The sequence below is a fragment of the Halichoerus grypus genome, chromosome 2, assembly GCF_964656455.1.
Source record: "Halichoerus grypus chromosome 2, mHalGry1.hap1.1, whole genome shotgun sequence".
In the NCBI taxonomy this organism is placed as follows: domain Eukaryota; kingdom Metazoa; phylum Chordata; class Mammalia; order Carnivora; family Phocidae; genus Halichoerus; species Halichoerus grypus.
Genome location: NC_135713.1, coordinates 188,867,539 through 188,891,805, shown reverse-complemented (window position 1 = coordinate 188,891,805; position 24,267 = coordinate 188,867,539). Strand labels below are relative to the sequence as shown.

The window sequence follows — 24,267 nt, the reverse complement described above, 5'->3', positions numbered from 1 at the left end:
GAGGCTTCCCCTGTATGCTGGATTTCGTGCCCAAAGCTCCCTTGCTTGCCTCTCCCTTCTTCCTGCTGGGTTGCCAGACATCCTAAACATGTGCCCCAAGGCCCTCCACCAAGATGCCTCTGCCACACGGTAGATCTCTCTCATCCCGAGGGTGGCAGACTTGTGCCTGCTCACCAGCTGGCTCACGTGTCACCCCCATTTCCCCACATGAATCTCAGGCCCTTTGACACCTCCTCTTTCACTTGCTTGATTTAACATTGCCTCTCCTTCTTCTGCCACCCCATACTGTGTCCCCGGAGATCTCTTCCACCTGCTTGGAAGCTCACCCTAATGCCATGGAGCCTCTGGGGATGCCTCGGGGCGACCATACCACTCAGCTGTGGTCTTCAAAGCAACAAGAACCAAATATCAAAAAACTAATGACCAGGCTGATGGAAGACCGGGATTAGGGCTCTGATGAGACCACTTGTTTGAATCCTACCCCTGAGTCACCTAGAGAGTGGGGTTACTACTAAGTCTCCTTCGGGATACAGGTAAATGACCTGAAATGGTCTCATCCCCCATCTCCAGGCAGAGAATCAGAAACTGGTTTAAAATGGTCTGACTGGAGGTTGGGGCAGGAATAGGTGTGGGAAGAAGTGGAGGAGGAAGGAAGAAACTTTTGGGTGGGGGGAAGGACCCAATTATATCACTTTACATTAGAGTTTGTTGTGGGCCTATCTGTGTGCTCAGCAGGACTGTAGCATGTCATCTCCCCACCGTCCCCTGTCTTCGTCCCCGTCCCCAGCCCTGGGGCTGTGCCAGGTGTTTGGCAGATGTTCAGTAAATGACTTCTGCCCTTAATGTTGTATATGCAATTTCCTAGTTACATTAAATACAAACATATTTCCAGATATGTCCATCTCACACCTCTTAAATATCCTTCTTGTTGTTTCTCAGATATTTTGGGAGACCCATATTAGCCTGAATGCTTATAAAAATATAATCCTCTACCAGAACTATGATTCTTCTGTTCCAATGTAGACCTGTGCCCAGCATGGAGAAGCTGCACAATAAATGTGCTTTGAATAAAATTGATCTAAAGAAAGAATGTGGGCTTGATCATCTCTCGACTGCTCAATTTCTCTTTGAGTGAATACAATTTGCAGATATTTCAATTAGGAAATCAAGAGAGTACACAAAGTCGACTCCTACCCTGTGTGAGTTCTCAAAGACCTTACAGTGCAGGAGTTCCTTTTCCCCCACTAATTCAAGAAGCAAATTCACTCAAGCCTACTGGTATTTTAAAAACACTGCAAGATAGAGGCAAGATTTACAAGGGATGGCAGCATTGTGTTCACTCACCGGTCACTCTGTCTGCTGTCTCTCTTCTGAATTCTTGTGCCATTGCACCTGCGGGGTGGCCAGCAGGGAAAAAGGAATCTCTGGTTGTAACCTGTTCATTCCTGCATCTTCGGTGTGGATGCTGGTTGGCTGTGACCTGAAGCCAGTGCAGCTCTGACCCCCTCTGCTTCTTTCTTCCTTTCTGCTGTCCATACCATACCTGTCCGTACCATTCAGGAACAGGTGGTGTTGTCCCCTTCTAACCTTATGCTGCCTTAGACAACCCTGTATTTCTCAGCCACAAACAAATCTCAGACTGGATAGTGGAGGTGATGTTCTGGTCTGGGCACCTCCGGAAACATCACTTCTTTTGGAGGCCTCAGAAGCTGTGGTCCCATGTCTATAGATCTCTTCTGAATCATCTCTATTTACATCATGCAGGACACTCAGCAGGGTGGGCCAGTCTTCTGTCCATGGATTTGGGTCACGTTGGCTACTTCTCAGCATTGTATTCTCCAGGTTCACTCATTTGAGGATGGGCTCACTTTGTCTGAGCACCGTGGCCGCTTGAGGTTCTGAGGATTCCTTCCTTGCCTCTTGGTCCATTCTTATCTCTTATTCAACACCCTGCTCCCAGTTTCCATTTCTCTGGTCTCTCGGCATTGTATGCAAATTCTGACTTTGCTTTTTTGTTGACCCAATTCTTGAATCTTCTCGTTCTTAGACCTAAACAACTCTCTTTGGACTAAAGTCCCCGTGAGGCTGTGCTGGCCAATCAGTGGGCTTGACCAAAGAGCTTGAAGAGCTGCTGCCATCGGTCTGTGCTCAAGGGCCAGTGTCCTTGGGTAGGGAGGAAGGCAGGAGTGAGAAACAGCTCTGGGCTGGAAACGGAGCAGGCTCTGGAGCAGGCTGACAAGAGGCAGGAAGCAGGAGGCCAGTGCTGTTCCCTGAGCAAACGTGTCTCAGTCTGATTGACAGGCCTTTCCATCTGTCCCAAGCCCAGCTGAAGTGAGACAGAAGGTCTCTACACCTGGCCTTGTGTTCTTCCTCTGGAAAGTCTCAGTGTTGCCTGCCTCAGGACCCACCTATTTCTGCCCCTTTAATTGCCTGGGAGGAAAACAAAGAAATTTTGGTTTTATTATAAGTCTGGGGCTTCTTTGTAGTGTGGTGGGGCTTTCCATCTGAATGGCATTATAATAAGTGGCGAGATAATGGCCTTGGAGAGGGTAGATGGAGGACCTTTTATCTGAGACCCAAGCAGAGTGCCGCATAAGTACCATCATGAAAGCTTGTTGGGGAGAAGGACTCCAATAAGTTGTCAATAAAATTACCACTCTGGCTGGCAGCCAAAGCCACAATGGAAGTTGAGATGCTGCTACCCAAGATGCAGGGGGTACCCCAGTGGTGCCTATAATTATGCAACCTTTATATACTCAGAACTTTGGCCACCCCCTTCCACAGACCTTCTGGTGCCTTCCCTCCCCTCCCAAATCAACCCCGCATGACTCCAAGCTTGCTCTGCTTCTGCTATGTCTCAGCAGTTTCTGTCCTGGTGCCCAAGTCTTTGGATTCAATTATACCACCACAGAGCCCTCCTTGGTACCTTTTAATGTTTGGTTCTTAAACCAGATTGTGCATAACCCAGTAAGGCTGGGGATGGGAGCCCAGGAAAGGATGTGATCCATCTTCTGGGTGTGTCAATTTCACTGAGAGGATTGGGCAAAATCTTAGAAAGTTTAACTGGAAATTGTAAATTTTTTTTTTTTTAAATATTAAACCCAACATGGGCATATGATGGAATATAAGGTCAATTCACATGAAGTTTTAAGATCAACCTCCTTGAGGAGGCTCCTTTGGGCAAGCTCTCGACTTCCCCGATTATCTGCTCACGCTGGTCTAATGCTATGGACGTTTTTCAGTGGTAAGGTTTGACTAGCAATGCCTTTTTTCTTTTCCAAGCCAGCCCCAGATACTTTTCCTGGACAGTTAAAATACATTTATATGGATCTCTCAGCCCTCCCTCCAAATGATCTCTATCTCCAGAGCCTTCTCTGTTCTTAAACTAATTATCAGAACCTCTTCTTTTGAAACTCCTCTACAACCTGTGTACACGAAATATAGGAGGCCTTCCACAAACAGCTGCCCATTCTTCTCAGCCATGGCCCAACTCAGTCCTTATCTACCTCAAGGCTTCCAAGGCTTGGGATACTGCACCATTGAAGGATTCTTCCCTTAAAGCAGATGGGAAAAGAGTTGAATGCAACTTCTTCTTTGACTCAATCCCAGTTCCTCCCTAGAAATGTCAGGTGGGCCAGGAAATGAGTCTGAGTATGGGTTTACAGGATCACATAACACAGAAGAATGTCATTGGATGGACCAACTCCCAGTTAACAAGGGCAGATACCTGGGCTAGACTGTGTGGCCTCTTTTAAGATCTACCACAAAACTCTGATTTTATGGGTATACTGCCTGAAGAGGAGTCCTGACTTAGCAAGAAGCCCAATTAATGAATTTTATGGGACAAGGGACTCTTCTGAGGAAGGCAAATAACAGACTGAAGGAAGGGCATTTGAAAACCAGAGAAGACATAGAAAGAAAAAAGACATTACATACCACGTCCACACCCTCTGTGGAGGGAATATAAATCCTCCTCAGAGGAAGGAAATCCACAAGCTCCTTGGAGAACTTGGGCTCTGTGTTCAGCCGGGTGCCTTGCTCCCTCCAACACCATGCCTTACAACTGCTGCCTGCCCAACCTGAGCTGCCGCTCCACCTGCTCCTCCCGGCCCTGCGTGCCCCCCAGCTGCCATACCTGCACCCTGCCCGGGGCCTGCAACATCCCCGCCAATGTGGGCAACTGTGGCTGGTTCTGTGAGGGCTCCTTCAATGGCAGCGAGAAGGAGACCATGCAGTTCCTGAACGACCGCCTGGCCAGCTACCTGGAGAAGGTGCGTCAGCTGGAGCGGGAGAACGCAGAGCTGGAGAGCCGCATCCAGGAGTGGTGCCAGCAGCAGGAGCCCTACGTGTGCCCCAGCTATCAGTCCTACTTCCGGACCATCGAGGAGCTCCAGCAGAAGGTGAGGGGGTGCCATGTGAGGGTGCAACAGCCGCTGACTGTCCTTGAACAATAAGACATTTTCAAGTTCAAGTGGCCCTCATAGTAGACTCTTGTTTTCAGATTCTGTGTGCCAAGTCTGAGAACGGCAGGTTAGTGGTGCAGATCGACAATGCCAAGTTGGCCGCAGATGATTTCAGAACCAAGTGAGTTGTTCAGATTTCACACCGATGCCCATTTCTCCTGGCAGAAAGTGGAAAGGCTACGTGCGTGGGGGCTATCAAATATCATTCCTGTGAGTCTTAAAGGTCTGCTGGTCACTGCTTTGACCTTGTCCTTGCACAGGTATGAGACGGAGCTGGGCTTGCGGCAGCTGGTGGAGTCGGACATCAATGGCCTGCGCAGGATTCTGGATGAGCTGACCCTCTGCAAGTCTGACCTGGAGGCCCAGGTGGAGTCCCTGAAGGAAGAACTGCTGTGCCTCAAGAGGAACCATGAGGAGGTGAGACCAGAAATGAGAAATGAAGAAACCTGGCTCAGCCTCAGGCTGAGGGTGACTTAAATGATTTGGGATGGCAGAAACTGGAATATGAGGTTGGGTTTGACTTTACGATTTTCCTTTAAAAATACCAAACTTCATGATGAATGAAAAAACAGAGATGAAACCTATCCATGTTCCCAGATAAGATGTATCTTTCACTCAAAACTGGTGCATCATGTGAGTTTCCTAGAGCCCCTTCATCAGCTTGTGATTGATTACTGAGCTATAAAATGAGCCTCAGCATTGCTGATTCATGCTGTACAAAGTCATATCTCTCCCCAAAGGTCACAGAATCAAGCTTGGTGGATCTAAGTCTCCACTCCTTCAAAGTGTTTTTGAAAAATGATCTGGGGTTCCTCCTTCTCTCTCCCGGAGGGGCCATGTCATGATCTTATCTGATGGCAAGAATTGTTTGCTATACAATCTGAAATTGTACAGTCAATTCTTTGTATTATGAGGTCTTCTGCAGCCAATCTGCAAATTGGGAACGTTAGGCATTAGCCCATCTTTTGGTGGCATCCAAGCAAATCCTTGGGAATTCTTTTTGAACCCAAGAGCCATGGCACAGTTGTGTGAGGAGGGAGCTGTGCCACATGGAGCACAGATCGCTTTGCCTTGAACTGTCAGACTGCTCCACTCAGTCTCTTTTCCAAGGAAATAGACTAACGGGGCTTCAACAAGCAAAGTCTATTCTTCATTGAGAAGAATCACTCTTGCGTTTTCTGCATCCACAGGAAGTCAACACCCTGCGCTGCCAGATTGGAGACCGCCTCAACGTGGAGGTGGACGCAGCCCCTGCTGTGGACCTGAACCGCGTGCTCAATGAGACCAGGAGTCAGTATGAGGCCCTGGTGGAGACCAACCGCAGGGACGTGGAGGAATGGTTCACCACCCAGGTGGGCATCTCAGCACATGGCCACTCAGGACACTTGGCCCCTTGGGGCCCTTGAGGCAGGGTCTGACCCTGTCTACTCCCCTGTGCTATTTCAGACTGAGGAGCTGAACAAGCAAGTGGTGTCCAGCTCGGAGCAGCTGCAGTCCTGCCAGGCGGAGATCATCGAGCTGAGACGTACGGTCAATGCCCTGGAGATTGAGCTGCAGGCCCAGCACAACCTGGTGGGTGTTGTTCAGCCCTCCTGGTGACCAATGTGAGGTCCGGGAACTGGAGTCAGTGGGGTGCCCTTTGGGCCACATTCTCCTGACCTCGTGAAGCCTGGGACTTCTCTGGAACCCGAGGGAGAAGCTCCCTGAGGAGTGGCTCTGTGACATTCTTTATCTTCCCTGCACAGAGGGACTCCCTGGAGAACACGCTGACGGAGACCGAGGCCCGCTACAGCTCCCAGCTGGGCCAGGTGCAGTGCATGATCAGCAACGTGGAGTCCCAGCTGGCTGAGATCAGGTGTGACCTGGAGCGACAGAACCAGGAGTACCAGGTGCTGCTGGATGTGCGGGCCCGGCTGGAGTGCGAGATCAACACGTACCGGGGCCTGCTGGAGAGCGAGGACTGCAAGTGAGTAGCCAGCTGGAGGTATCTGATGAGGCTCACATAAGCGTGCTTCTCAGTTGGACTCCAGGCAAAGTTTGCATACTTTCAAAAGGAAATTATACCTCCACACCAGACATGATCAAACAGAACTCAGAAAACATAATATGGCCATTGTTAAAAACACAGAAAAGCAAGAACTGTTTGATGCACAAACTAAAATTGTACAGCCAATTCTTTGCATTCTACTGTGATCGTATAGATATAAGATCAATGATATTTCTTACATTTTATAAGACTGTATTGCATAGAGTGTACATCTCCATATACTACCTTATCTGACCTTATACTTACTGCCAAGCAGGTTGGATCAGTATTCTTTCCATTCTGCCGGTGAAGAAACTGGGGCTTGGAGAAGCTAAGTGACTTTCCCAAGGTCATTCCCTAGGAATGGACAGTGTTGGGAGTCAAAGCCAGAGTTCTAGTTTCTGTCTAACACTTTGGGCACTACGTGATAGGAAGACCATCAGCAATTTGATAGGGAGCTTTACAGCAGGTGAGCCCGTGGCTTTCTCTGTTATAGGTCAGGTCAAATCCCACAGGCATTCTGCTCATATAGTCTACAAGCCTCCCTCAATTCATCTTTTCCACATCATTCTTTTTCTCCAGGCTGCCCTGCAACCCTTGCGCCACAACGAATGCATGCGGATCCGCCGGGTCTTGCGTCTCTAATTCCTGTGCCCCCTGCACGCCATGTGTCCCCCGCCCACGCTGTGGGCCCTGCAACTCTTTCGTGCGCTAGAGCCCAGGGGCTGCCAGAGGACCAAGGAGGCAGGGCCCAAGGTTCCAGATCTTTGAGCCGGCACTGGTTCATTCGACCAAAAGGGGCAGAAAACACAGTTTGCGTGGCTGGAGCCACCCCAGTAAGGCAGCCATGAAACTCACCCCACCTACTGCAGACCATTCCTTGCCCACCCTTTCCTTCTCTGGGGTCTGTTCCTTTTTCACTTGCCCAGGGAACCCTTGGTTCACTTGCCCAGGGAACCTTCGGAAGTGCCAGGGCGTTCCCTTGTAACCTGCTAATAAACTTGATTTCCCTGGCAAAGCAGATGCCTTTCTCATTGGTATTCATTCGTTCTGCCGCGCCCATCACTTAAGCACTCTATAAAAAGCCACTTGAAAGTCAGGCTACATAATGGCCTGACTCTTGGATACAAGAGCCGTTCTTTGCCTGGCGGGCAGATGGCTGGCCTGGCGCCCTGGACACATGGGTGAGGCAGGCTGTCAGGAGGGAGGGCATAGAAGCTGCAGTGCTGTGGCCCTCATCTCTCCTTGGCCATTCCTGCATCTTTCCCACTCTCCCCTCGTGACCTGAACATCTCCTAGAGCTGATTGCATCTAAATCCCAAGTGAAGAGGCTCATCAGCTGGGCACGAGAAAGAGGCTTTGGAAAGTTCATCTTTTCTCAGCAGGAAGTTTCAGGTCTAGTGCTGTATTATCTGGGTCCTGGTGACCCTGCGCTTTCCAGGCAGCTTCAGGAACAACAAGCAAATGCTCTGTCTTGCCTGCCATGCCCAGGACTTCCTTCTTCCTCCTGTGTCAGTGGATCATTATCACCCTGGGCTCCAGCTGTTCACTTCCCCTCCCAACTCAGGGGCTTAGAGACCCCCCCCCCCCAACTGATACTTCCACCTTTCTCAGTCCATCCCAACCACTACTCTGTGCACACCCTGGTTGGTGGGGAAGGGAGACACACATCAAGAAAGACATAGTCCTGGCTGCAAGTTATTTCCAACTTGTAAAGGGATAAAACTAGTCCCTAAGTAGTGCTATTATAAGGCATTGTCCCCACTCAGGCTTGTGCTGCAAACAAATCACTGAGTACTGAGAATGACATCAGGGTTCATCAAGAAAGGCTTGAACTTGAATCTTTAACTTCAAAGAAGAGCCAAGGAAATGTTAAGCTTTGACCTGCTAGAACCCCAGAGGACCATTATGACATGAAAGGATCAGAAACCACTCAGGTGTCTACCTTTTCCCATGAACCTTCCCATCACACCAGGCTTTCTGAGGCAGATATCAGACCCCACTTTGATGAAACACAGTCTTGTGTACTGAAATGACCAAACGGATTGAAATTACATATATATATTTGATAAAGCAACTATTTATTGTTTTTACTGTAATTGTCACCCTTGAACCTTATTTTTAAAGCTCAAATTCCAGGGTGGATTCAGATTTGCACACCTGCTTGGTTCGTGAGAAGCCTCTGACCTGGAATCTCTTCTGTGATGTGGTCTGCTACTGTGTCTGTGATTTCCTCCAAATCCAAGGTCAAACTCAGTTCAGAGGCCCTCCCTAATTTTGCTTGTTCCTTTATTCCAAGTTCTGCTTACATATATTATTTTATAGTAATGCAAAAGTAATGTTAATGGCTCCTGTGGTAAGTGGAATGACTGTCCCCCTTCTCTGCAAGATGCCCATGTTGTTTTCTGGAACCCAGGAATGTGTTAGGTTGCACACAAAGGGAAATTAAAGGTGCAGATGGAATTAAAGCTGCTAATCAGCTGACTTTAAAATGGGGGAGATTAAACTGGATTATCCAGTGGGCCCAACGTAATCACAAGGGTCCTTCAAAGTGGAAGGGGAGGCAGAAGATAGTGAGAGGGACAGGGAGATATGACTGAGGACACAGGTCAGAGCGATGTGATATGAGGATTAGACCCCTCGCTGCAGGATCTGAAGATGGAGGAAGGGGGCCACAAACCAAGAAAGTAGGTAGCTTTAGATTCTGGAGAAGAAAAGAAAATGGATTTCCTGTTGGAGCCTCCAGAAAGGAACATAGCCCTGCCAACACCTTGGTTTTTCTCTTTTTATTGTGGGAAAAAATGTGTATATATATATATCATAAAATTTACCATTTATCTTTTTTTTTTTAGTGTTTAATTCAGGGGCATCAAGTACATTCACATTGTTGTCCATTCATCAGCACCATCCATCTCCAGAACTTTCTCACCAATCTGAACTAAAACTCTGTCCTCATTAAACTCCATAACCCCTCTACCCTAAGCCCCTGCTAACTGCGGTTCCACTTTCTGTCCATATGAATTTGACTACTCTAGGTACCTCATATAAGTGGAATCATACAGTATTTGGTTTTGTGTGTGTGTGTGTGTGTGTGTGTGTGTGTATTTCACTTGGTATAATGTTTTCAAGGCTTATTCATGTTGTAGCATGTATCAGAATTTTGTTCCCTTTAAAGATTAGGTAATATTCCATTGTATATATCACATTTTGTTTGTCCATTCATCCATGGATGGGTATTTTGGCTATTGAGATTAATGCTGCTGTGAACACTGCTATACATATATCTGTTCAAGTCCCTGCTTTCAATTCTTTTGTGTATGCACCTAAAAGTGGAGTTACTGGATCCTATGGTAACTCTATGTTTAATTGTTTGAGGTTGTGCCATTTAACATAATCATGTATAAGGGTTCCAATTTCTCCACATCCTCGCCAACACTTTTTAAATTCTGGGTTTTTTGTTTGTTTTTGTTTTTGCTGATAGCCATTCTGGTGGGTGTGAAGTGGTACCTCATTGGAGTTTTTTTTTTTTTTAAAGCTTTTTTTTTTTTTAAGATTTTATTTATTTATTTGACAGAGAGAGAGACAGCGAGAGAGGGAACACACGCAGGGGGAGTTGGAGAGGGAGAAGCAGGCTCCCCGTGGAGCAAGGAGCCCGATGTGGGACTCGATCCCAGGATCCTGGGATCATGACCTGAGCTGAAGGCAGTCGCTTAACCGACTGAGCCACCCAGGCGCCCCCTCATTGGGGTTTTGATGTGCATTTCCCTGATGATTAGTGATGTTGAAGCATATTTTCATATGTCTGTTGACCATTTGTATATCTTTGGAGAAATGTCTATTCAAGTCTTCTGGCCATGTGTTTAATTAAGTCGTTTAGTTTTGTTTTTGTTGAGTTGTAGGAGTTCTTTATGTGTTCTGGATATTAATCCCTTATTAGAAATATAATTTGCAAATGTTTTCTTCCATTCTGTGGGCCACCTTTTCACTCTCTTGATGGTGTCCTTTGGGGGGCAAGTTTTTACATTTTATGGAGTTTGTTTTACCTATTTTTTCTTTTGTTATCTGCGTGTTTGGTGCCATGGCCAGGAAATAATTGCCACACCTAATGTCATGAAGTTTTCCTCTATGGTTTATTCTAAAAGTTTTATAGTTTTAGCTCTTACATTTAGGTCTATGATCCATTGTGGGTTCATGTTTTGTATATGGTGTGAGGTAAGGGTCTAACTTCATTCTTTGCATGTGAATATCCAGTTTTTTCAGCACCATTCATTGAAAAGACTGTCCTTCAATGAATGGCATCCTTTCTGAAAATCATTTGATCATATATGTGAAGGATGATTTTTATTCTATTCCATTGGTCTATATGTCTGTCCTTATTCCAGTGCCACACTGTTTTGAATACTATAGCTTTGTAGTTAAGGTTCGAAATCAGGAAGTGTGAGTTTTCTAACTTTGTTCTTCTTTTTTAAAGATTGTTTTAGCTATTTGGGGCACCTTGAAATCTCATATAAATTTTAGGATGAGGTTTTCTATTTCTGCAAAAGACATCACAGGGATTTTGATAGGGATCACATTGAATCTCTTTTGATAGGTATTTCTTTGGGCAATACTGCCATCTTAAACATACTAAATCTTCCACAAATACAGGAGGTCTTCCCATTTACTTGTATCTTCTTTAATTTCTTTTGGTACTGTTTTGCAGTTTTCACTGTACAAGTCTTTTGCCTCCTTGGTTACATTTATTCTTAAGTATTTTATTCTTTTGGATGTTATTGTAAACTTTTTTCTTAATTTTACTCCCAATGAGAGTAAAACTTAGGCTTCTGACCTATGGAACTTTAGCATAATAATTTGTGTTGGTTTAAGCCACTAAATTTGTGATGATTTGTGAAGGTAGCAATAGGAAACTAATACAGCTCACATGTGTTGAATATCAGCTATGGGTTAGGCAAAATATTAGGAACTTATCTTAATCCTTATAAAATGCTTCAAATTAAACCTGTTTAACAAATGAGGAAACTAAAGCTTGGAAACTTGCTCAAAATCACAGTTGGTTATTAGTAATTATGAGATTTGGACCAGGTTCAATTAAAAATGCATATGACATCACTATAAAGTATGGAGAATGATTAAAAAATCAGGGCAGAATGAATATGTCCAGGTCAATTACATTCTTCATAGTTTTCCTTACACACAAATTCCAGCTTAATTTTGGCAAGTCTCAGATCAATTATGAGCCACAATCATATGGAGGTGTTTTTAAAATTATCTAACTTGATTGTCCATCTTATTCATAAAGTTTCTTGTTGAATGGCTTCCAAAAAATCAAATCCATCCTTAAAAGACAAAGGTTTGCTATCAACAAACTGGATATTAAAAAGATACAGACATTTCCAAAACACAAAACTCCAAAACATGCTTTGAACAGAGAAGCAATCAGTAGAACAAAGGAAGATTCTGGCCAGGGGCAAAGCTTTTTGGTTCTGTAAATTCTGTCATTTTTTTTTTTTTTTTCAAAACAGAAATCTCAATCCCTGTAACTGAACCATAATTTTGTAAATAAATGTATTCTACATCCCCTTAAATACTTCCATGTGGCTTTTAAATTGTTTCCAGGTACTCTGTCATCATTATCACACATGAGGACAGATGTTCTCCACCTTGGTGGTACTTTGGAATCACCTGGGAACTTAAAAAAAGGGCGGAAGCCTGAATTTGCCCTTAGAGAGTCTGATTTAACTGGTCTGGGATGTAGTCTGGCCACTGGGAGTTTTATTATTTATTATTTTTTAATTTTATTTTTTAAATTTAAATTCAATTAGCCAACATATAGTACATCATTAGTTTCAGATGTAGTGTTCAATAATTTATCAGTTGTGTATAACTCCCAGCGCTCATCACATCACATCATCACATGCCCTCCTTAATGACCATCACCCAGTTGCCCCATTCCCCCCCCCCCCCCAGCAACCCTCAGTTTGTTTCCTGGAGTTGAGAGTTTCTCATGGTTTGTCTCCCTCTCTGATTTCTTCCCATTCAGTTTTCCCTCTCTTCTCTTATAATCCTCTGTGCTCTTTCTTATATTCCACATATGAGTGAAACCATATGATAATTGTCTTTCTCTGATTGACTTATTTCACTCAGCATAATACCCTCTAGTTCCATCCACGTCGATGTAAATGGTTCATCCTTTCTGATGGCTGAGTAATATTCCGTTGTGTATATACACCACATCTTCTTTATCTATTCATCTGTCAATGGACATCTCGGCTCCTTCCATAGTTTGGCTATTGTGGACATTGCTGTTATGAACATTGGGGTGTAGTGGGAGTTTTAGAATCTCTACAGGTGGTTCTAATGAGCCAGGTTGTGACCCACTTGCCAAAACTAGGGTTCTAGTTCTCACTTACCCTCTCATCAGCTCTGTGTCCTTGGACAAGACATGTAGCTTCTCTCAGCCTCAGTTTCCCCAAAATGGAGGTAACAATCTCTTCTCTACCTGCTTTATATGCTTGCCAAGAGGATCATGGAAGACAGTGTTTATGGAAACACTTTGCAAACCAGATATTTTTATTAAGACTATTATTTTGATTATTGATGACTTAATATATAGAGAAGCTTCTTTTTTTTTTTTTTAAAGATTTTATTTATTTATCTGACAGATAGAGAGACAGCGAGAGAGGGAACACAAGCAGGGGGAGTGGGAGAGGGAGAAGCAGGCTTCCCGCTGAGCAGGGAGCCAGATGCGGGGCTCGATCCCAGGACCCTGGGATCATGGCCTGAGCTGAAGGCAGACGCTTAATGACTGAGCCACCCAGGTGCCCCTATAGAGAAACTTCTTAAGAATAGAAAAGCATAGTCATTTTTGTTGTTGTTGTTTCATGCCTAACAGTAGAATTTGTATACCATCCTGTTGTCTTTCACACCACTGTTTCCTTCTTTAAATCACTCGCCTAGCTCTGCACCTGGAGTATATGCTCTACTCAGCATTATTTGATACTCTTTGGCTCCAGGCCCATCTTTAGATGGGGCCCCAGGCCCTTCTCAGTTGGCATGTCCAGTGCTCTTTTGTGATCTATTTAATTGGCTCTTGGCTGTCCTGGTCTGAACTCTCAGCCCACTGGGAATATCATTCTCAGATACTTGACCCATCCCCAAGCTTATGTCCTGAAAATTTTTGCTGATTCTTTTCCTGTTTCCCTGAAAATTCATATTTGTTATAGGTACAGCTAAGGCATTTTTTGCATCTTTATATCTGGGGTCAGAGTCATCATTTGAGTGCTTTGAGGTCTGAGGCTGCTGTCAGTGTCTATAGGAAGAGCAGGACTGTCCAGGAATGTGCAGCATTTTTCTCTGTAAAAGCCCGTCTCATTACTTCTAGGAGGCACGCCTCATCACAAGCTTGTGGGATTTGTCACTTTTTAACCTCCAGTTTACTGAGGAGCAAAGCAATATGTAGGAAGCCTAGGTGTGTCTTCCTGTGCGTGCTCAGAGCGGGCATTGGAATTCATGAGCTACCTCTGTTTTCTTCCAGTTCTCATGTTTTGTCACATCCTGGCCTATGCCAATGTCTCATCTCTCTAGTTCACAGTGAGGCAGGATGGGCCCAGCAAACTTGAGTCTAGTTACTTGTGTCATTTTGGACAAGTTCACTTTCTTCTCAGATTCTTTATCGATGACATTGAAACATCCAGAGTTTGGGGTGAGGATGGAATACTAGCCCTCCTCACTCCTAGTGCTCAGCGGGAAGCCTGCTTCTCCCTCTCCCACTCCCCCTGCTTGTGTTCCCTCTCTCGCTGTCTCTCTATCTGTCAGATAAATAAATAAAATCTTTAAAAAAAAAAAAAGAAGCTTCTCTATATATTAAGTCATCAATAATCAAAATAATAGTCCTAATAAAAATATCTGGTTTGCAAAGTGTTTCCATAAACACTGTCTTCCATGATCCTCTTGGCAAGCATATAAAGCAGGTAGAGAAGAGATTGTTACCTCCATTTTGGGGAAACTGAGGCTAGTAGACTACCTGATGTGAAGGGTCCTAGTAGACTACCTGATGAGGAAGTGACATATTGCTATTCATTTCTTTCCTGCCTCACCATCTGGGCTTCAGTTTTCTTCTCCATAAATTCAGGTCTTTCTAGCTTTAGAGTTCTTTGATTCTTAGGAAATAGATCCTACTTCTGAAGTGAACTTTTATAGGGCTAAATGTTCAGGGTGAGGCAAATAGGCTTTCTCCCAGATTCTAAATCACCTTAGGTCATGTCATTGTGAATTTTGATTTTTTTTTTAGACGCTAAGAAAAGGCAATCTAATTTCCATCCTGGACATATCAACCGTCATGCAAAATGACAGCCGTTTGCCTGTGAAGAAAAGTAAATAAGTGTAATTGGTTTTGGTTCAAAAGGGTACCATTGAGAGTAGCTAGGTGAGAGAGGCCTTTGGTCAGAGAGGCCTTTGGAGGACTGATGGGGGTTGGGAAGGGGTGGGAACAAGGCTCCAATGGGAATCAGAAGCCAAAAACTATAAAGAGAGGGGCAATGGGAAGAAAAGAATCTAAGGTTTCCTTCCCTCACAAAATCAGAGAAACTTGTATGCCAAATGTTTCCACTGTGTTTAGATATTCAGGCTCAAGAGTGAGACAGTGAATTGTTCAAATCCCAGCTCTGCCACTTATTGGCTGTGTCTTGGGAAAATTCTGAGCCTTTCCCAATCTGTTAATTTATCTATAAAATGGGAATAATTTTATAGGCCAATCTTATAGGCATGTTGGGAGGGTCAAATGAGAAATGTGCCATAGCACTTAGTGCCTTGTTTGGCATAGAATCAGTATTCATGAAGGGGTAAGTAACATCATCAGCATCACCAAAACCACCATCATCATTATCATGGATGTTAGCACAGAAACACAAGGCTGGGGGATTCCCAGGAAGTGAGTAGAGCCCATTTCCATGCCAGTACAAGAAAGGAGGCTTTGGTGGCAATGCAACCCCATGTAGAGAACATGTCCTCCTCAAGAATGACCCCAAATAGGATAACCGAATCCACAATATCAGTAACTTATCAGAGAACGTAGGGACAATGGGCTCTCTGTCAACTTCCTATTCTGGCTACCAAGTTAATGTTAAAATTTGCATTTTTGTTGATTAATTCATGAATATAGTATTGTGCCTCTAGCGTTTGCAAGGTAGGTGAATGAGGTTTTATCACCACTGGATTAGCATGGGCAATGTGCCCAGGTGTCTGCTTAACAGAATTGGATTTTCAGAAAATTCTACATCTGAGCCATCTGGGCCAACAATAAGAAGGAGGAAGGTTATGGAAATAATCATCACTCCCACCCTGATCCATATTCACACACAATATATTACTTACATTTTACAACAAAACTATGAGGTGGACAGCATATTACTACTTAAATTTAAGAGATGAAGAAAATGAGTCAAAAAGGGAAACTCGCTTCTCTGAGCTCATGTCATCAGTAAGAATGTGAACTCAGGTAGGTTAGATTCAAATGTGTGCTTTTCTGTTACCTTCATACTTCCTTTGAAATCTGGACACATCCTTATATTGTGTTGCACAAATAATTTTTTTGGGACTTCTGCCTGAGCCCAAGATTTTATTTCTGTGTAGAACAAAGGACAGATAAAGTGACAAAGAATAGAAGGTGAGTGAGGAGGGCTACTTCATTAAGATTCTTTATTGGACAATAGGGAGACTCCCAAGAGTTTGGAAGTATCCAAGGGTATCTGATCCCAGAGTTGATAGAGAGGTGTACACTCTAGGGATGACAGAGTGAAGGTGCATTCTCATGGGTTTTGACTTGTTCTGGGAGCATCTCAGGTGGGCAGAGTCACACCTTTAGGGATGTACAGTGTTCTCAGAAAGAGGATTAACTTTAGGGATTAGGTGAGAGAAATTTCCAGAGACCTTGAGATAAGGTCACCATGGATACAAAGATAGCTCTGAGCTCCTTATTCTAGTTTTCCATTCTTGTTGAGTCTGAAGTATTATGCTTCATATTTATGCTTCAACACTGCCACTTGAACTCTCTCTGTGGACTATTCCAGGCATAATTTTATTTCTAGATATTTCTTCTCTGTCTCATCTTTAGGGAGATTGTTGCTCCAGTACAGTTTGGTAAACTTCTTCTATAAAGGGCCAGATAGTAAATATTTTAGGCTCTGCAAGCCATATGGTTTCTGTTAGAACTATTCAACTCTGCCATTGTGATGAAAAGTGACCATAGATAATACCTAATGAACTTGGGTATGTGCCACGTTCATTTATTTAGAAAAAAGGCGGCAGGCTGAACTTGGCTTGTGGGCCCTAGTTTGCTGATCTCTGCTTTGGTGTTATTCTACCCATTTAGCCAGTTTCACTTCTCAGCCATGAACACTCCATTATTTTCAATCTCCACGTATTGATAAATTCTGTAAGCCCCAGTTAATACTCTCATGAGTAGGGCTCAGGATCCTTGCAGCTAATACAGGACAAGTTTCTGCTATGAAGACAAGTTGAACTGAACACTGAAAAATGGGTAGGCCTGGGAGAAGAGGGCCAGCTGGAAGACTGTTCACTCTAGACTCTCTTTCCAGGGAATCTAGTAGTAGAACCTCATGGATGAGGAGTCCCAAACAACTCCACCCCATGTCCCTGGCTCTCCTCCCCTCTGAGTAATGGGGAGAGCCATTTGGGATTATGATGATTCTGTCTCCTTTGAAGCCATCTGATGAAACTCTGATTTTACCAGCCACTAGCACCTAGGAGGAACCTGGTGTGACACAAGCTGAATGGAATAATTTTATGGGTTGAGGGGACTCTTTGGAGGCATCTAACTAGCATATTTTGGAGAAAAAATTAGCTGAAGCATTAGGAAGGGAAACTATGCTGTATGCCAACCCCCACCCATCAATAAGGGTATAAAAGGACCATGGAGGAAGGAGAGACTCAAACCTCACCACATCCACCTGTATTGGCTTACCTGCTCTCCATCACCTCTCCCTGAACCATGCCTTACAACTGCTGCCTGCCCAACCTGAGCTGCCGCTCCACCTGCTCCTCCCGGCCCTGCGTGCCCCCCAGCTGCCACACCTGCACCCTGCCCGGGGCCTGTAACATCCCTGCCAATGTGGGCAACTGTGGCTGGTTCTGTGAGGGCTCCTTCAATGGCAGCGAGAAGGAGACCATGCAGTTCCTGAACGACCGCCTGGCCAGCTACCTGGAGAAGGTGCGTCAGCTGGAGCGGGAGAACGCAGAGCTGGAGAGCCGCATCCGGGAGTGGTGCCAGCAGCAGGTGCCCTTCATGTGCCCCAGCTATCAGTCCTACTTCCGGACCATCGAGGAGCTCCAGCAGAAGGTGAGGGGGTGCCATGTGAGGGTGCAACAGCCGCTGACTGTCCTTGAACAATAAGACATTTTCAAGTTCAAGGGGCCCTCATAGTAGACTCTTGTTTTCAGATTCTGTGTGCCAAGTCTGAGAACGGCAGGCTGGTGGTGCAGATTGACAATGCCAAATTGGCCTCTGATGACTTCAGAACCAAGTACGTTGAAACTTTCAGGCTAGGTGACCTTTAAGACCCCTGTGGCTCTCTCATGGTCTTATGGGACATTTTCTGGAAGGGAAGAGGCAGCCATTTCACCCTTTTCATTTCTCTTCACAAGCCTGGCTTTATATAAAACCATTTTCAAACAGAAATCCAGACTCATATGCTGCATGCTCTTCAGTCTATATTGGTATTTCTGGAAGGCCTTCTTAAACCCCCAAATTCAGAGATTGATATGAACTATTCTTGGGGAATGGATTGGTTCTTGGGGAATAGTGGTATATTAACCAACAAAATAGAGAGGAAAATGAGAGACTCAATTTAATGAATCCCTGTGGGCACCTTCTGGTGTTAGGGTAAGTCAAGGGTCTCTCCAGTCTATCTGTGCAGAGCCTGAGGGAAACATGGGAGAAAAGAGGCAGTAACCTGTATTAGCTAAAAGAGATTGAGACCAGCCCATCCACAAGACACAGGACAGGGGGAGTGGGATTCTTTCCTGCCTCATCCTCCCACTCTGATCTGTATGTGCAGGTACCACACTGAGCTGGGCTTGAGGCAGCTTGTGGAGTCGGACATCAACGGCCTGCGCAGGATCCTGGATGAGCTGACCCTGTGCAAGTCTGACCTGGAGGCCCAGGTGGAGTCCCTGAGGGAGGAGCTGCTGAGCCTCAAGAGCAACCACGAGGAGGTAAGAGGAAAAGGAAAAAAAAAAGTAGGCTTCAGAGCCAAGACTTTAGCATCGGCAACCAGGAGGCAATTGCCATCAGGCTTCTTGGGTTGGGACCTCTCTCTGAAGAACTCAAGGTCAGCCAGAGAATGATGATCCTATATCCATAGCACAGAGTGAGGTAGGTTGCTTATTCTCAAGCAGCTGGAGGAGGGTTGGGCAGGTGTTGGAGATGCTGAGGAAGGGCATCCATTTATTGAGTCCTGCTCTCTCCTCATCACTGTTAGTTTCGGAATTAGTTGGAGAGATGGAGGAAAAAGAGAAATAAGACATGCACCTCTCTTCAACGAGCTTCCATTCTAGTCTGGGGAGGTGGCCATGTAAAGACAACACATAATACAGGTAGAGGAAAAGAAGTACTATATGAGATGTACAAGCAGCATGTTCAGGGAATAATCCAGCCTACCTGGAAAGAGATAAAGAACTCTTCTCAGGCATGTCATGGGAAGGAGGAGGATTTCATACTTGGATGTTTCAATCTGGGGGAAGAGGCTGAGGAAAGACACAGAAGTGGTAGAGCAGGTATATTGAATTTGGCCCATGGACTGATATGGCTGGCATGCATTACCTATAGGGATGTGATGAGAAATGAGGTAGGACCTGCACATGCCAGGGAGTTTGGACTTAGTCTTATTGGAAATGTGAGCTTCTTTCAGGTTTCTGGGAAAGAGGTTGATGTGATCCTTATTTGGGTTTATTCCTACATCATATCTGTGTCAGTCTTGGGCCTCAGTGCATTTTTGTTGTGCTCATTTTCCTATAGTAGGAAGATAGACAGTAGATCCATTTCTGTGGCTTATTCATTCTTCTTCTTCCCTCAGGAAGTCAACACCCTGCGCTGCCAGATTGGAGACCGCCTCAACGTGGAGGTAGATGCAGCCCCTGCTGTGGACCTGAACCGTGTGCTCAACGAGACCAGGAGTCAGTATGAGGCCCTGGTGGAGACCAACCGCAGGGACGTGGAGGAATGGTTCACCACCCAGGTGGGCATCTCAGCACATGGCCACTCGGGACACTTGGCCCCTCGGGGCCCTTGAGGCAGGGTCTGACCCTGTCTTCTCCCCTGTGCTGTTTCAGACTGAGGAGCTGAACAAGCAAGTGGTGTCCAGCTCGGAGCAGCTGCAGTCCTGCCAGGCGGAGATCATCGAGCTGAGACGCACGGTCAATGCCCTGGAGATTGAGCTGCAGGCCCAGCACAACCTGGTGGGTGTTGTTCAGGGTACTGTCCACACTCTCGTGACCTCATGAAGCCTGGGACTGCTCTTCTGCCCATGGAGAAGCTCCCTGAGGAGTGGCTCTGTGACATTCTTTATCTTCCCTGCACAGAGGGACTCCCTGGAGAACACGCTGACGGAGACCGAGGCCCGCTACAGCTCCCAGCTGGGCCAGGTGCAGTGCATGATCAGCAACGTGGAGTCCCAGCTGGCTGAGATCAGGTGTGACCTGGAGCGGCAGAACCAGGAGTACCAGGTGCTGTTGGACGTCAAGGCCCGGCTGGAGTGTGAGATCAACACATACCGGGGCCTGCTGGAGAGCGAGGACTGCAAGTGAGTAGGAGGCAAAGAACTCTGGGAAACATGTGGTGGGACTACAAGACATTGTGAGCATACACATTTGGGCCACATTTTCAACTCACAAAACAACATGCGTTTATAGAGAATTCACTATGTGAATAGTTAAGCAGAAATTGAAGGTTGAAAATGAAGGGCATACATCCCCTGCCTCAGGGAGCTAACAATGGAGAAGTGGTGGTGGAGAGATTGTTACAATAACTGTTGGGTAAGGCAGATTGTGTTAGTTCCATGAGAGCTCAAGAGCATGAGAACATATTTTTCAAAAGCACAATTTTCCACCTCAGCATAAGGCCTTCTGGGATGGGGAGAAGGATTTGATAACAATCAAATTTGATTCCAACTATCTCCGACCACTGAGAATTCATGGGTTGTTTCATTAGGTACCTTAGGGCTCTCTCCACAATCCCCAATCCATTCTAAATCTCTGTCCTCCCAGGCTCCCCTGCAACCCATGTGCCACCACCAACGCTTGCGGCAATTCCTGTGGGTCCTGTGGCAACTCTCAAACGCGTTGCTCTTAATTTAAGAACTTGCATCCTCTTTGAAGACAACAATGAAGCCATTCAGATCAAGCACAGGAAAAGTCCTTAGGTCCTGCTTTTGTTGGAGCTCAACTGCCAGTTAGAAGCCTAGCCATGCCAAATGTGATATTTCTAGACGTGGAAATGCTTTCCAGATTCAACAAACAAAGACACACATCGTTAACTTCCAATGTCTGGAAAATCCCTTCCTATTGAAGTTTGAGTGTCTTTGTTTCTGAAGATGTCCAGCTCCCTGTGATCCGAGCTCCAGGTATTACTTTTAGGGCATTTCCTGCATGTATTGTGTTTCCTGCTTTTCTTGCTTCTTTGGTATTCTCTGGAATGCAAGGAAGCTTCTTCATTTACTTCCCAATAAACTTTATTTCTCTGGCATAGTAAATGTGTTTCTCATTCATATTTATGTACTGTAAATAACCTGCTGTGGCTGTTTCATAAAAATATCCCTTTGTTAGGAAGAAATGCATTAAATGACTGACCCCAGCCAATATGTTCCACTGGCAAATGATGGGGAAGGGGTTCTGTCCTCCTGGGAGGTTCCCACCAAGGCGACACTGTACAGAAAACCTGGCCTCCAGCACTCATGACCATCTTGCCTTGGCTGCAGGGTCCTTGGCAATACTGAGAGTCCTCCCCAAACCTCACTGCTATCTCCCACTATCACCCTCATCACTCAGGGTTGATTCTCTGCTCCCCTTTCTCTTAAACTGCCTAAAGACCAGTTTCTGTAGAAACTGCTGAAAGAGAAGCTAACCTCTCCTTTCAACTTGTCAGCTGTACTGGTATTGCTAATATAGATACCTGCCTTTCCCTCAAAATGTACCTTCAATGATTTCCATAAACCCTCACACTCTGGGTCCTCTTGTTATATCTCCTACTACCTGTTCTCCAGCTCCTATTAGCCTGACTTTCCCCTTTCTGTTGCAACTGGAGGAAATGCCTAGATCCTCTGCTGTGTTTCTTTTTCTCTATCCCTGTTCAGGGAGAACTAGCACCTCTATGCTGACGACTCCCAAAGCTCTCATTTTAGCTCAAGTCCTAGGTCTTCAGTTGCCCATAGAACAGTGTGACTTGGTATTATGTTGCCACATCACATTTAAAAAAATTTTTTTTATTGTTATGTTAATCCCCATACATTACATCATTAGTTTTAGATATAGTGTTCCATGATTCATTGTTTGTGCATAACACCCAGTGCTCCATGCAGAACGTGCCCTCCTCAATACCCATCACCAGGCTAACCCATCCTCCCAACCCCCTCCCCTCTAGAACCCTCAGTTTGTTTTTCAGAGTCCATCGTCTCTCATGGTTCGTCTACCCCTCCGATTTCCCCCCCTTCATTCTTCCCCTCCTGCTACATTCTTCTTCTTTTTTTTTTCTTTCTTAACATATATTGCATTATTTGTTTCAGAGGTATAGATCTGAGATACAACAGTCTTGCACAATTCACAGTGCTTACCAGAGCACATACCCTCCCCAGTGTCCATCACCCAGTCACCCCATCCCTCCCACCCCACCCCCCACTCCGGCAACCCTCAGTTTGTTTCCTGAGATTAAGAATTCCTCATATCAGTGAGGTCATATGATACATGTCTTTCTCTGTTTGACTTATTTCGCTCAGCATAATACCCTCCAGTTCCATCCACGTCGTTGCAAATGGCAAGATCTCATTCTTTTTGATGGCTGCATAATATTCCATTGTATATATATACCACCTCTTCTTTATCCATTCATCTGTCGATGGACATCTTGGCTCTTTCCACAGTTTGGCTATTGTGGACATTGCTGCTATAAACATCGGGGTGCACGTACCCCTTCGGATCCCTACATTTGTATCTTTGGGGTAAATACCCAGTAGTGCAATTGCTGGGTCGTATGGTAGCTCTATTTTCAACTTTTTGAGGAACCTCCATACTGTTTTCCAGAGTGGCTGCACCAGCTTGCATTCCCACCAACAGTGTAGGAGGGTTCCCCTTTCTCCGCATCCCTGCCAACATCTGTCGTTTCCTGACTTGTTAATTTTAGCCATTCTGACTGGTGTGAGGTGGTACCTCATTGAGGTTTTGATTTGGATTTCCCTGATGCCGAGCGATATTGAGCACTTTTTCATGTGTCTGTTGCCACATCACATTTAATTGGACTCCAACTTATCTTTGCCAGACTGGTTCCTCTTGTTACCCACTTGTTATACTCAACACTTTGTAATCCAAAGACCCTTTAAATGCAGGCAAGTGCATCTCCCTACCTCCCTCTTTTCAAGTTCCCTTTTTCCTCTAGGTCTTTATAAATAGGTCTAAAATGTTCTTCTGTCACTTTATTTCTTATAATTTCAAGAAAGACCAGTGTTCATTGTCTCCCCCAACAGACATTAATCTTACCCCCCACTTGACTCATATCTGAATTATTAAAGCTCTCAATTCTATTGGCCACCATCTCAATTCTTCATTTAATTTGACACTATCTAACCTACACAACTGCAATCAACCATCTCCTGTGTGTGTCACTACTGTGTGGAGCACTGAGAACACACAGATAAGTGAGCCCCAATCCTAGCCCACAGCATGTTCATAGTCTAGAGTGGACAAGACAAAGAGACAACCCTGCTACAGACAAACATCAATGTGGCTCAAGAAAGGTGTAAATGAAGAATGATGAATTTCTGAAGTGTGAGAGAAAGACTATACTTTCAGGGATCATTTCTATAGTTTGAAGTGTGAAAGAGTGGTAAAAAGAGGCTCCAAGAGGAGGTAGAGCTCAATTAGGGCTTTGAAAACCCAAAAATTCCATTCATACAAATATTGTCTGCTTGTCTTTAAACAGAGACTGTATCTTCACCCAATTAAAGCCTAGTGTAAAACCATAGAATACTGTAATTGGAATAAAGGAACAGTAACACTAATAAGTATTCATGAGAAGATTATTAAAACTTTAAGTACTTCCCTTCCAACTTCAATCAATGATTACTATATGATATTAGCATAATTCTGAAATAAAGTTTGATGGGGTATGTTTGGACTGATGAGTGTGTGCCGGTCTGACAAGAGGGAAAGTTTTTATGAACATGAGCTATGCCTGGTAAGGAGATGAGTGTATCTAGAGCTCGACAGACCGATTTCTAGCTGGGGCAAAGCATAAATATGGTGGTGGAAGATGAAACTGCAAAGTAGTCATGGATGAACATATCTGGTGGTGCTTTTCATGGTTATCTGTGAGATTTGCTTGTAAGGAAGTTTGGCATATGATCTATCTGGCAGCTACATATAAGCTGGGTTGTGATGGGTCCTAGAAGTTGATGGGGTTGGGTGGGAAAGAAGGAAGAACAATTGGGAGGCTGATGATGGACAGTAGACTGAGTTGGGGGGAGAGTGGTGGGCCGAGGGAGGGGTGGATTTCAG

The 24,267-nt window shown here is 45.1% G+C and overlaps 2 protein-coding genes across 2 annotated transcripts; both read left to right on the top strand.

Annotated features, from left to right (window-relative positions):
• Positions 1 to 4,052: 4,052 nt before the first annotated feature.
• On the top strand, positions 4,053 to 7,204 carry LOC118520884 (keratin, type I cuticular Ha3-I). The gene is made up of 7 exons (XM_036069108.2): positions 4,053 to 4,400; positions 4,502 to 4,584; positions 4,724 to 4,880; positions 5,654 to 5,815; positions 5,910 to 6,035; positions 6,209 to 6,429; positions 7,072 to 7,204. Exons 1-7 carry the CDS (start codon positions 4,053 to 4,055, stop codon positions 7,202 to 7,204), a joined length of 1,230 nt encoding a protein of 409 aa, XP_035925001.1.
• Positions 7,205 to 17,390: 10,186 nt separating this feature from the next.
• LOC118520885 (keratin, type I cuticular Ha1) lies at positions 17,391 to 20,854 on the top strand. Its single transcript, XM_036069109.2, has 7 exons — positions 17,391 to 17,845; positions 17,947 to 18,029; positions 18,564 to 18,720; positions 19,581 to 19,742; positions 19,837 to 19,962; positions 20,086 to 20,306; positions 20,770 to 20,854. The coding sequence occupies exons 1-7, from the start codon at positions 17,498 to 17,500 to the stop codon at positions 20,852 to 20,854; spliced, it is 1,182 nt and encodes a 393-aa protein (XP_035925002.1). The 5' UTR covers positions 17,391 to 17,497.
• Positions 20,855 to 24,267: the final 3,413 nt, after the last annotated feature.

Excerpts from the sequence above, each read along its gene's own strand:
- LOC118520885 (XM_036069109.2), top strand. The coding sequence starts at position 17,498 with ATGCCTTACAACTGCTGCCTGCCCAACCTGAGCTGCCGCTCCACCTGC. Across the intron at positions 18,721-19,580 it reads TCAAGAGCAACCACGAGGAG|GAAGTCAACACCCTGCGCTG; the intron begins GTAAGAGGAAAA and ends TTCTTCCCTCAG. Across the intron at positions 19,743-19,836 it reads AGGAATGGTTCACCACCCAG|ACTGAGGAGCTGAACAAGCA; the intron begins GTGGGCATCTCA and ends GTGCTGTTTCAG.
- LOC118520884 (XM_036069108.2), top strand. The coding sequence starts at position 4,053 with ATGCCTTACAACTGCTGCCTGCCCAACCTGAGCTGCCGCTCCACCTGC. Across the intron at positions 5,816-5,909 it reads AGGAATGGTTCACCACCCAG|ACTGAGGAGCTGAACAAGCA; the intron begins GTGGGCATCTCA and ends GTGCTATTTCAG. Across the intron at positions 6,430-7,071 it reads CTGGAGAGCGAGGACTGCAA|GCTGCCCTGCAACCCTTGCG; the intron begins GTGAGTAGCCAG and ends CTTTTTCTCCAG.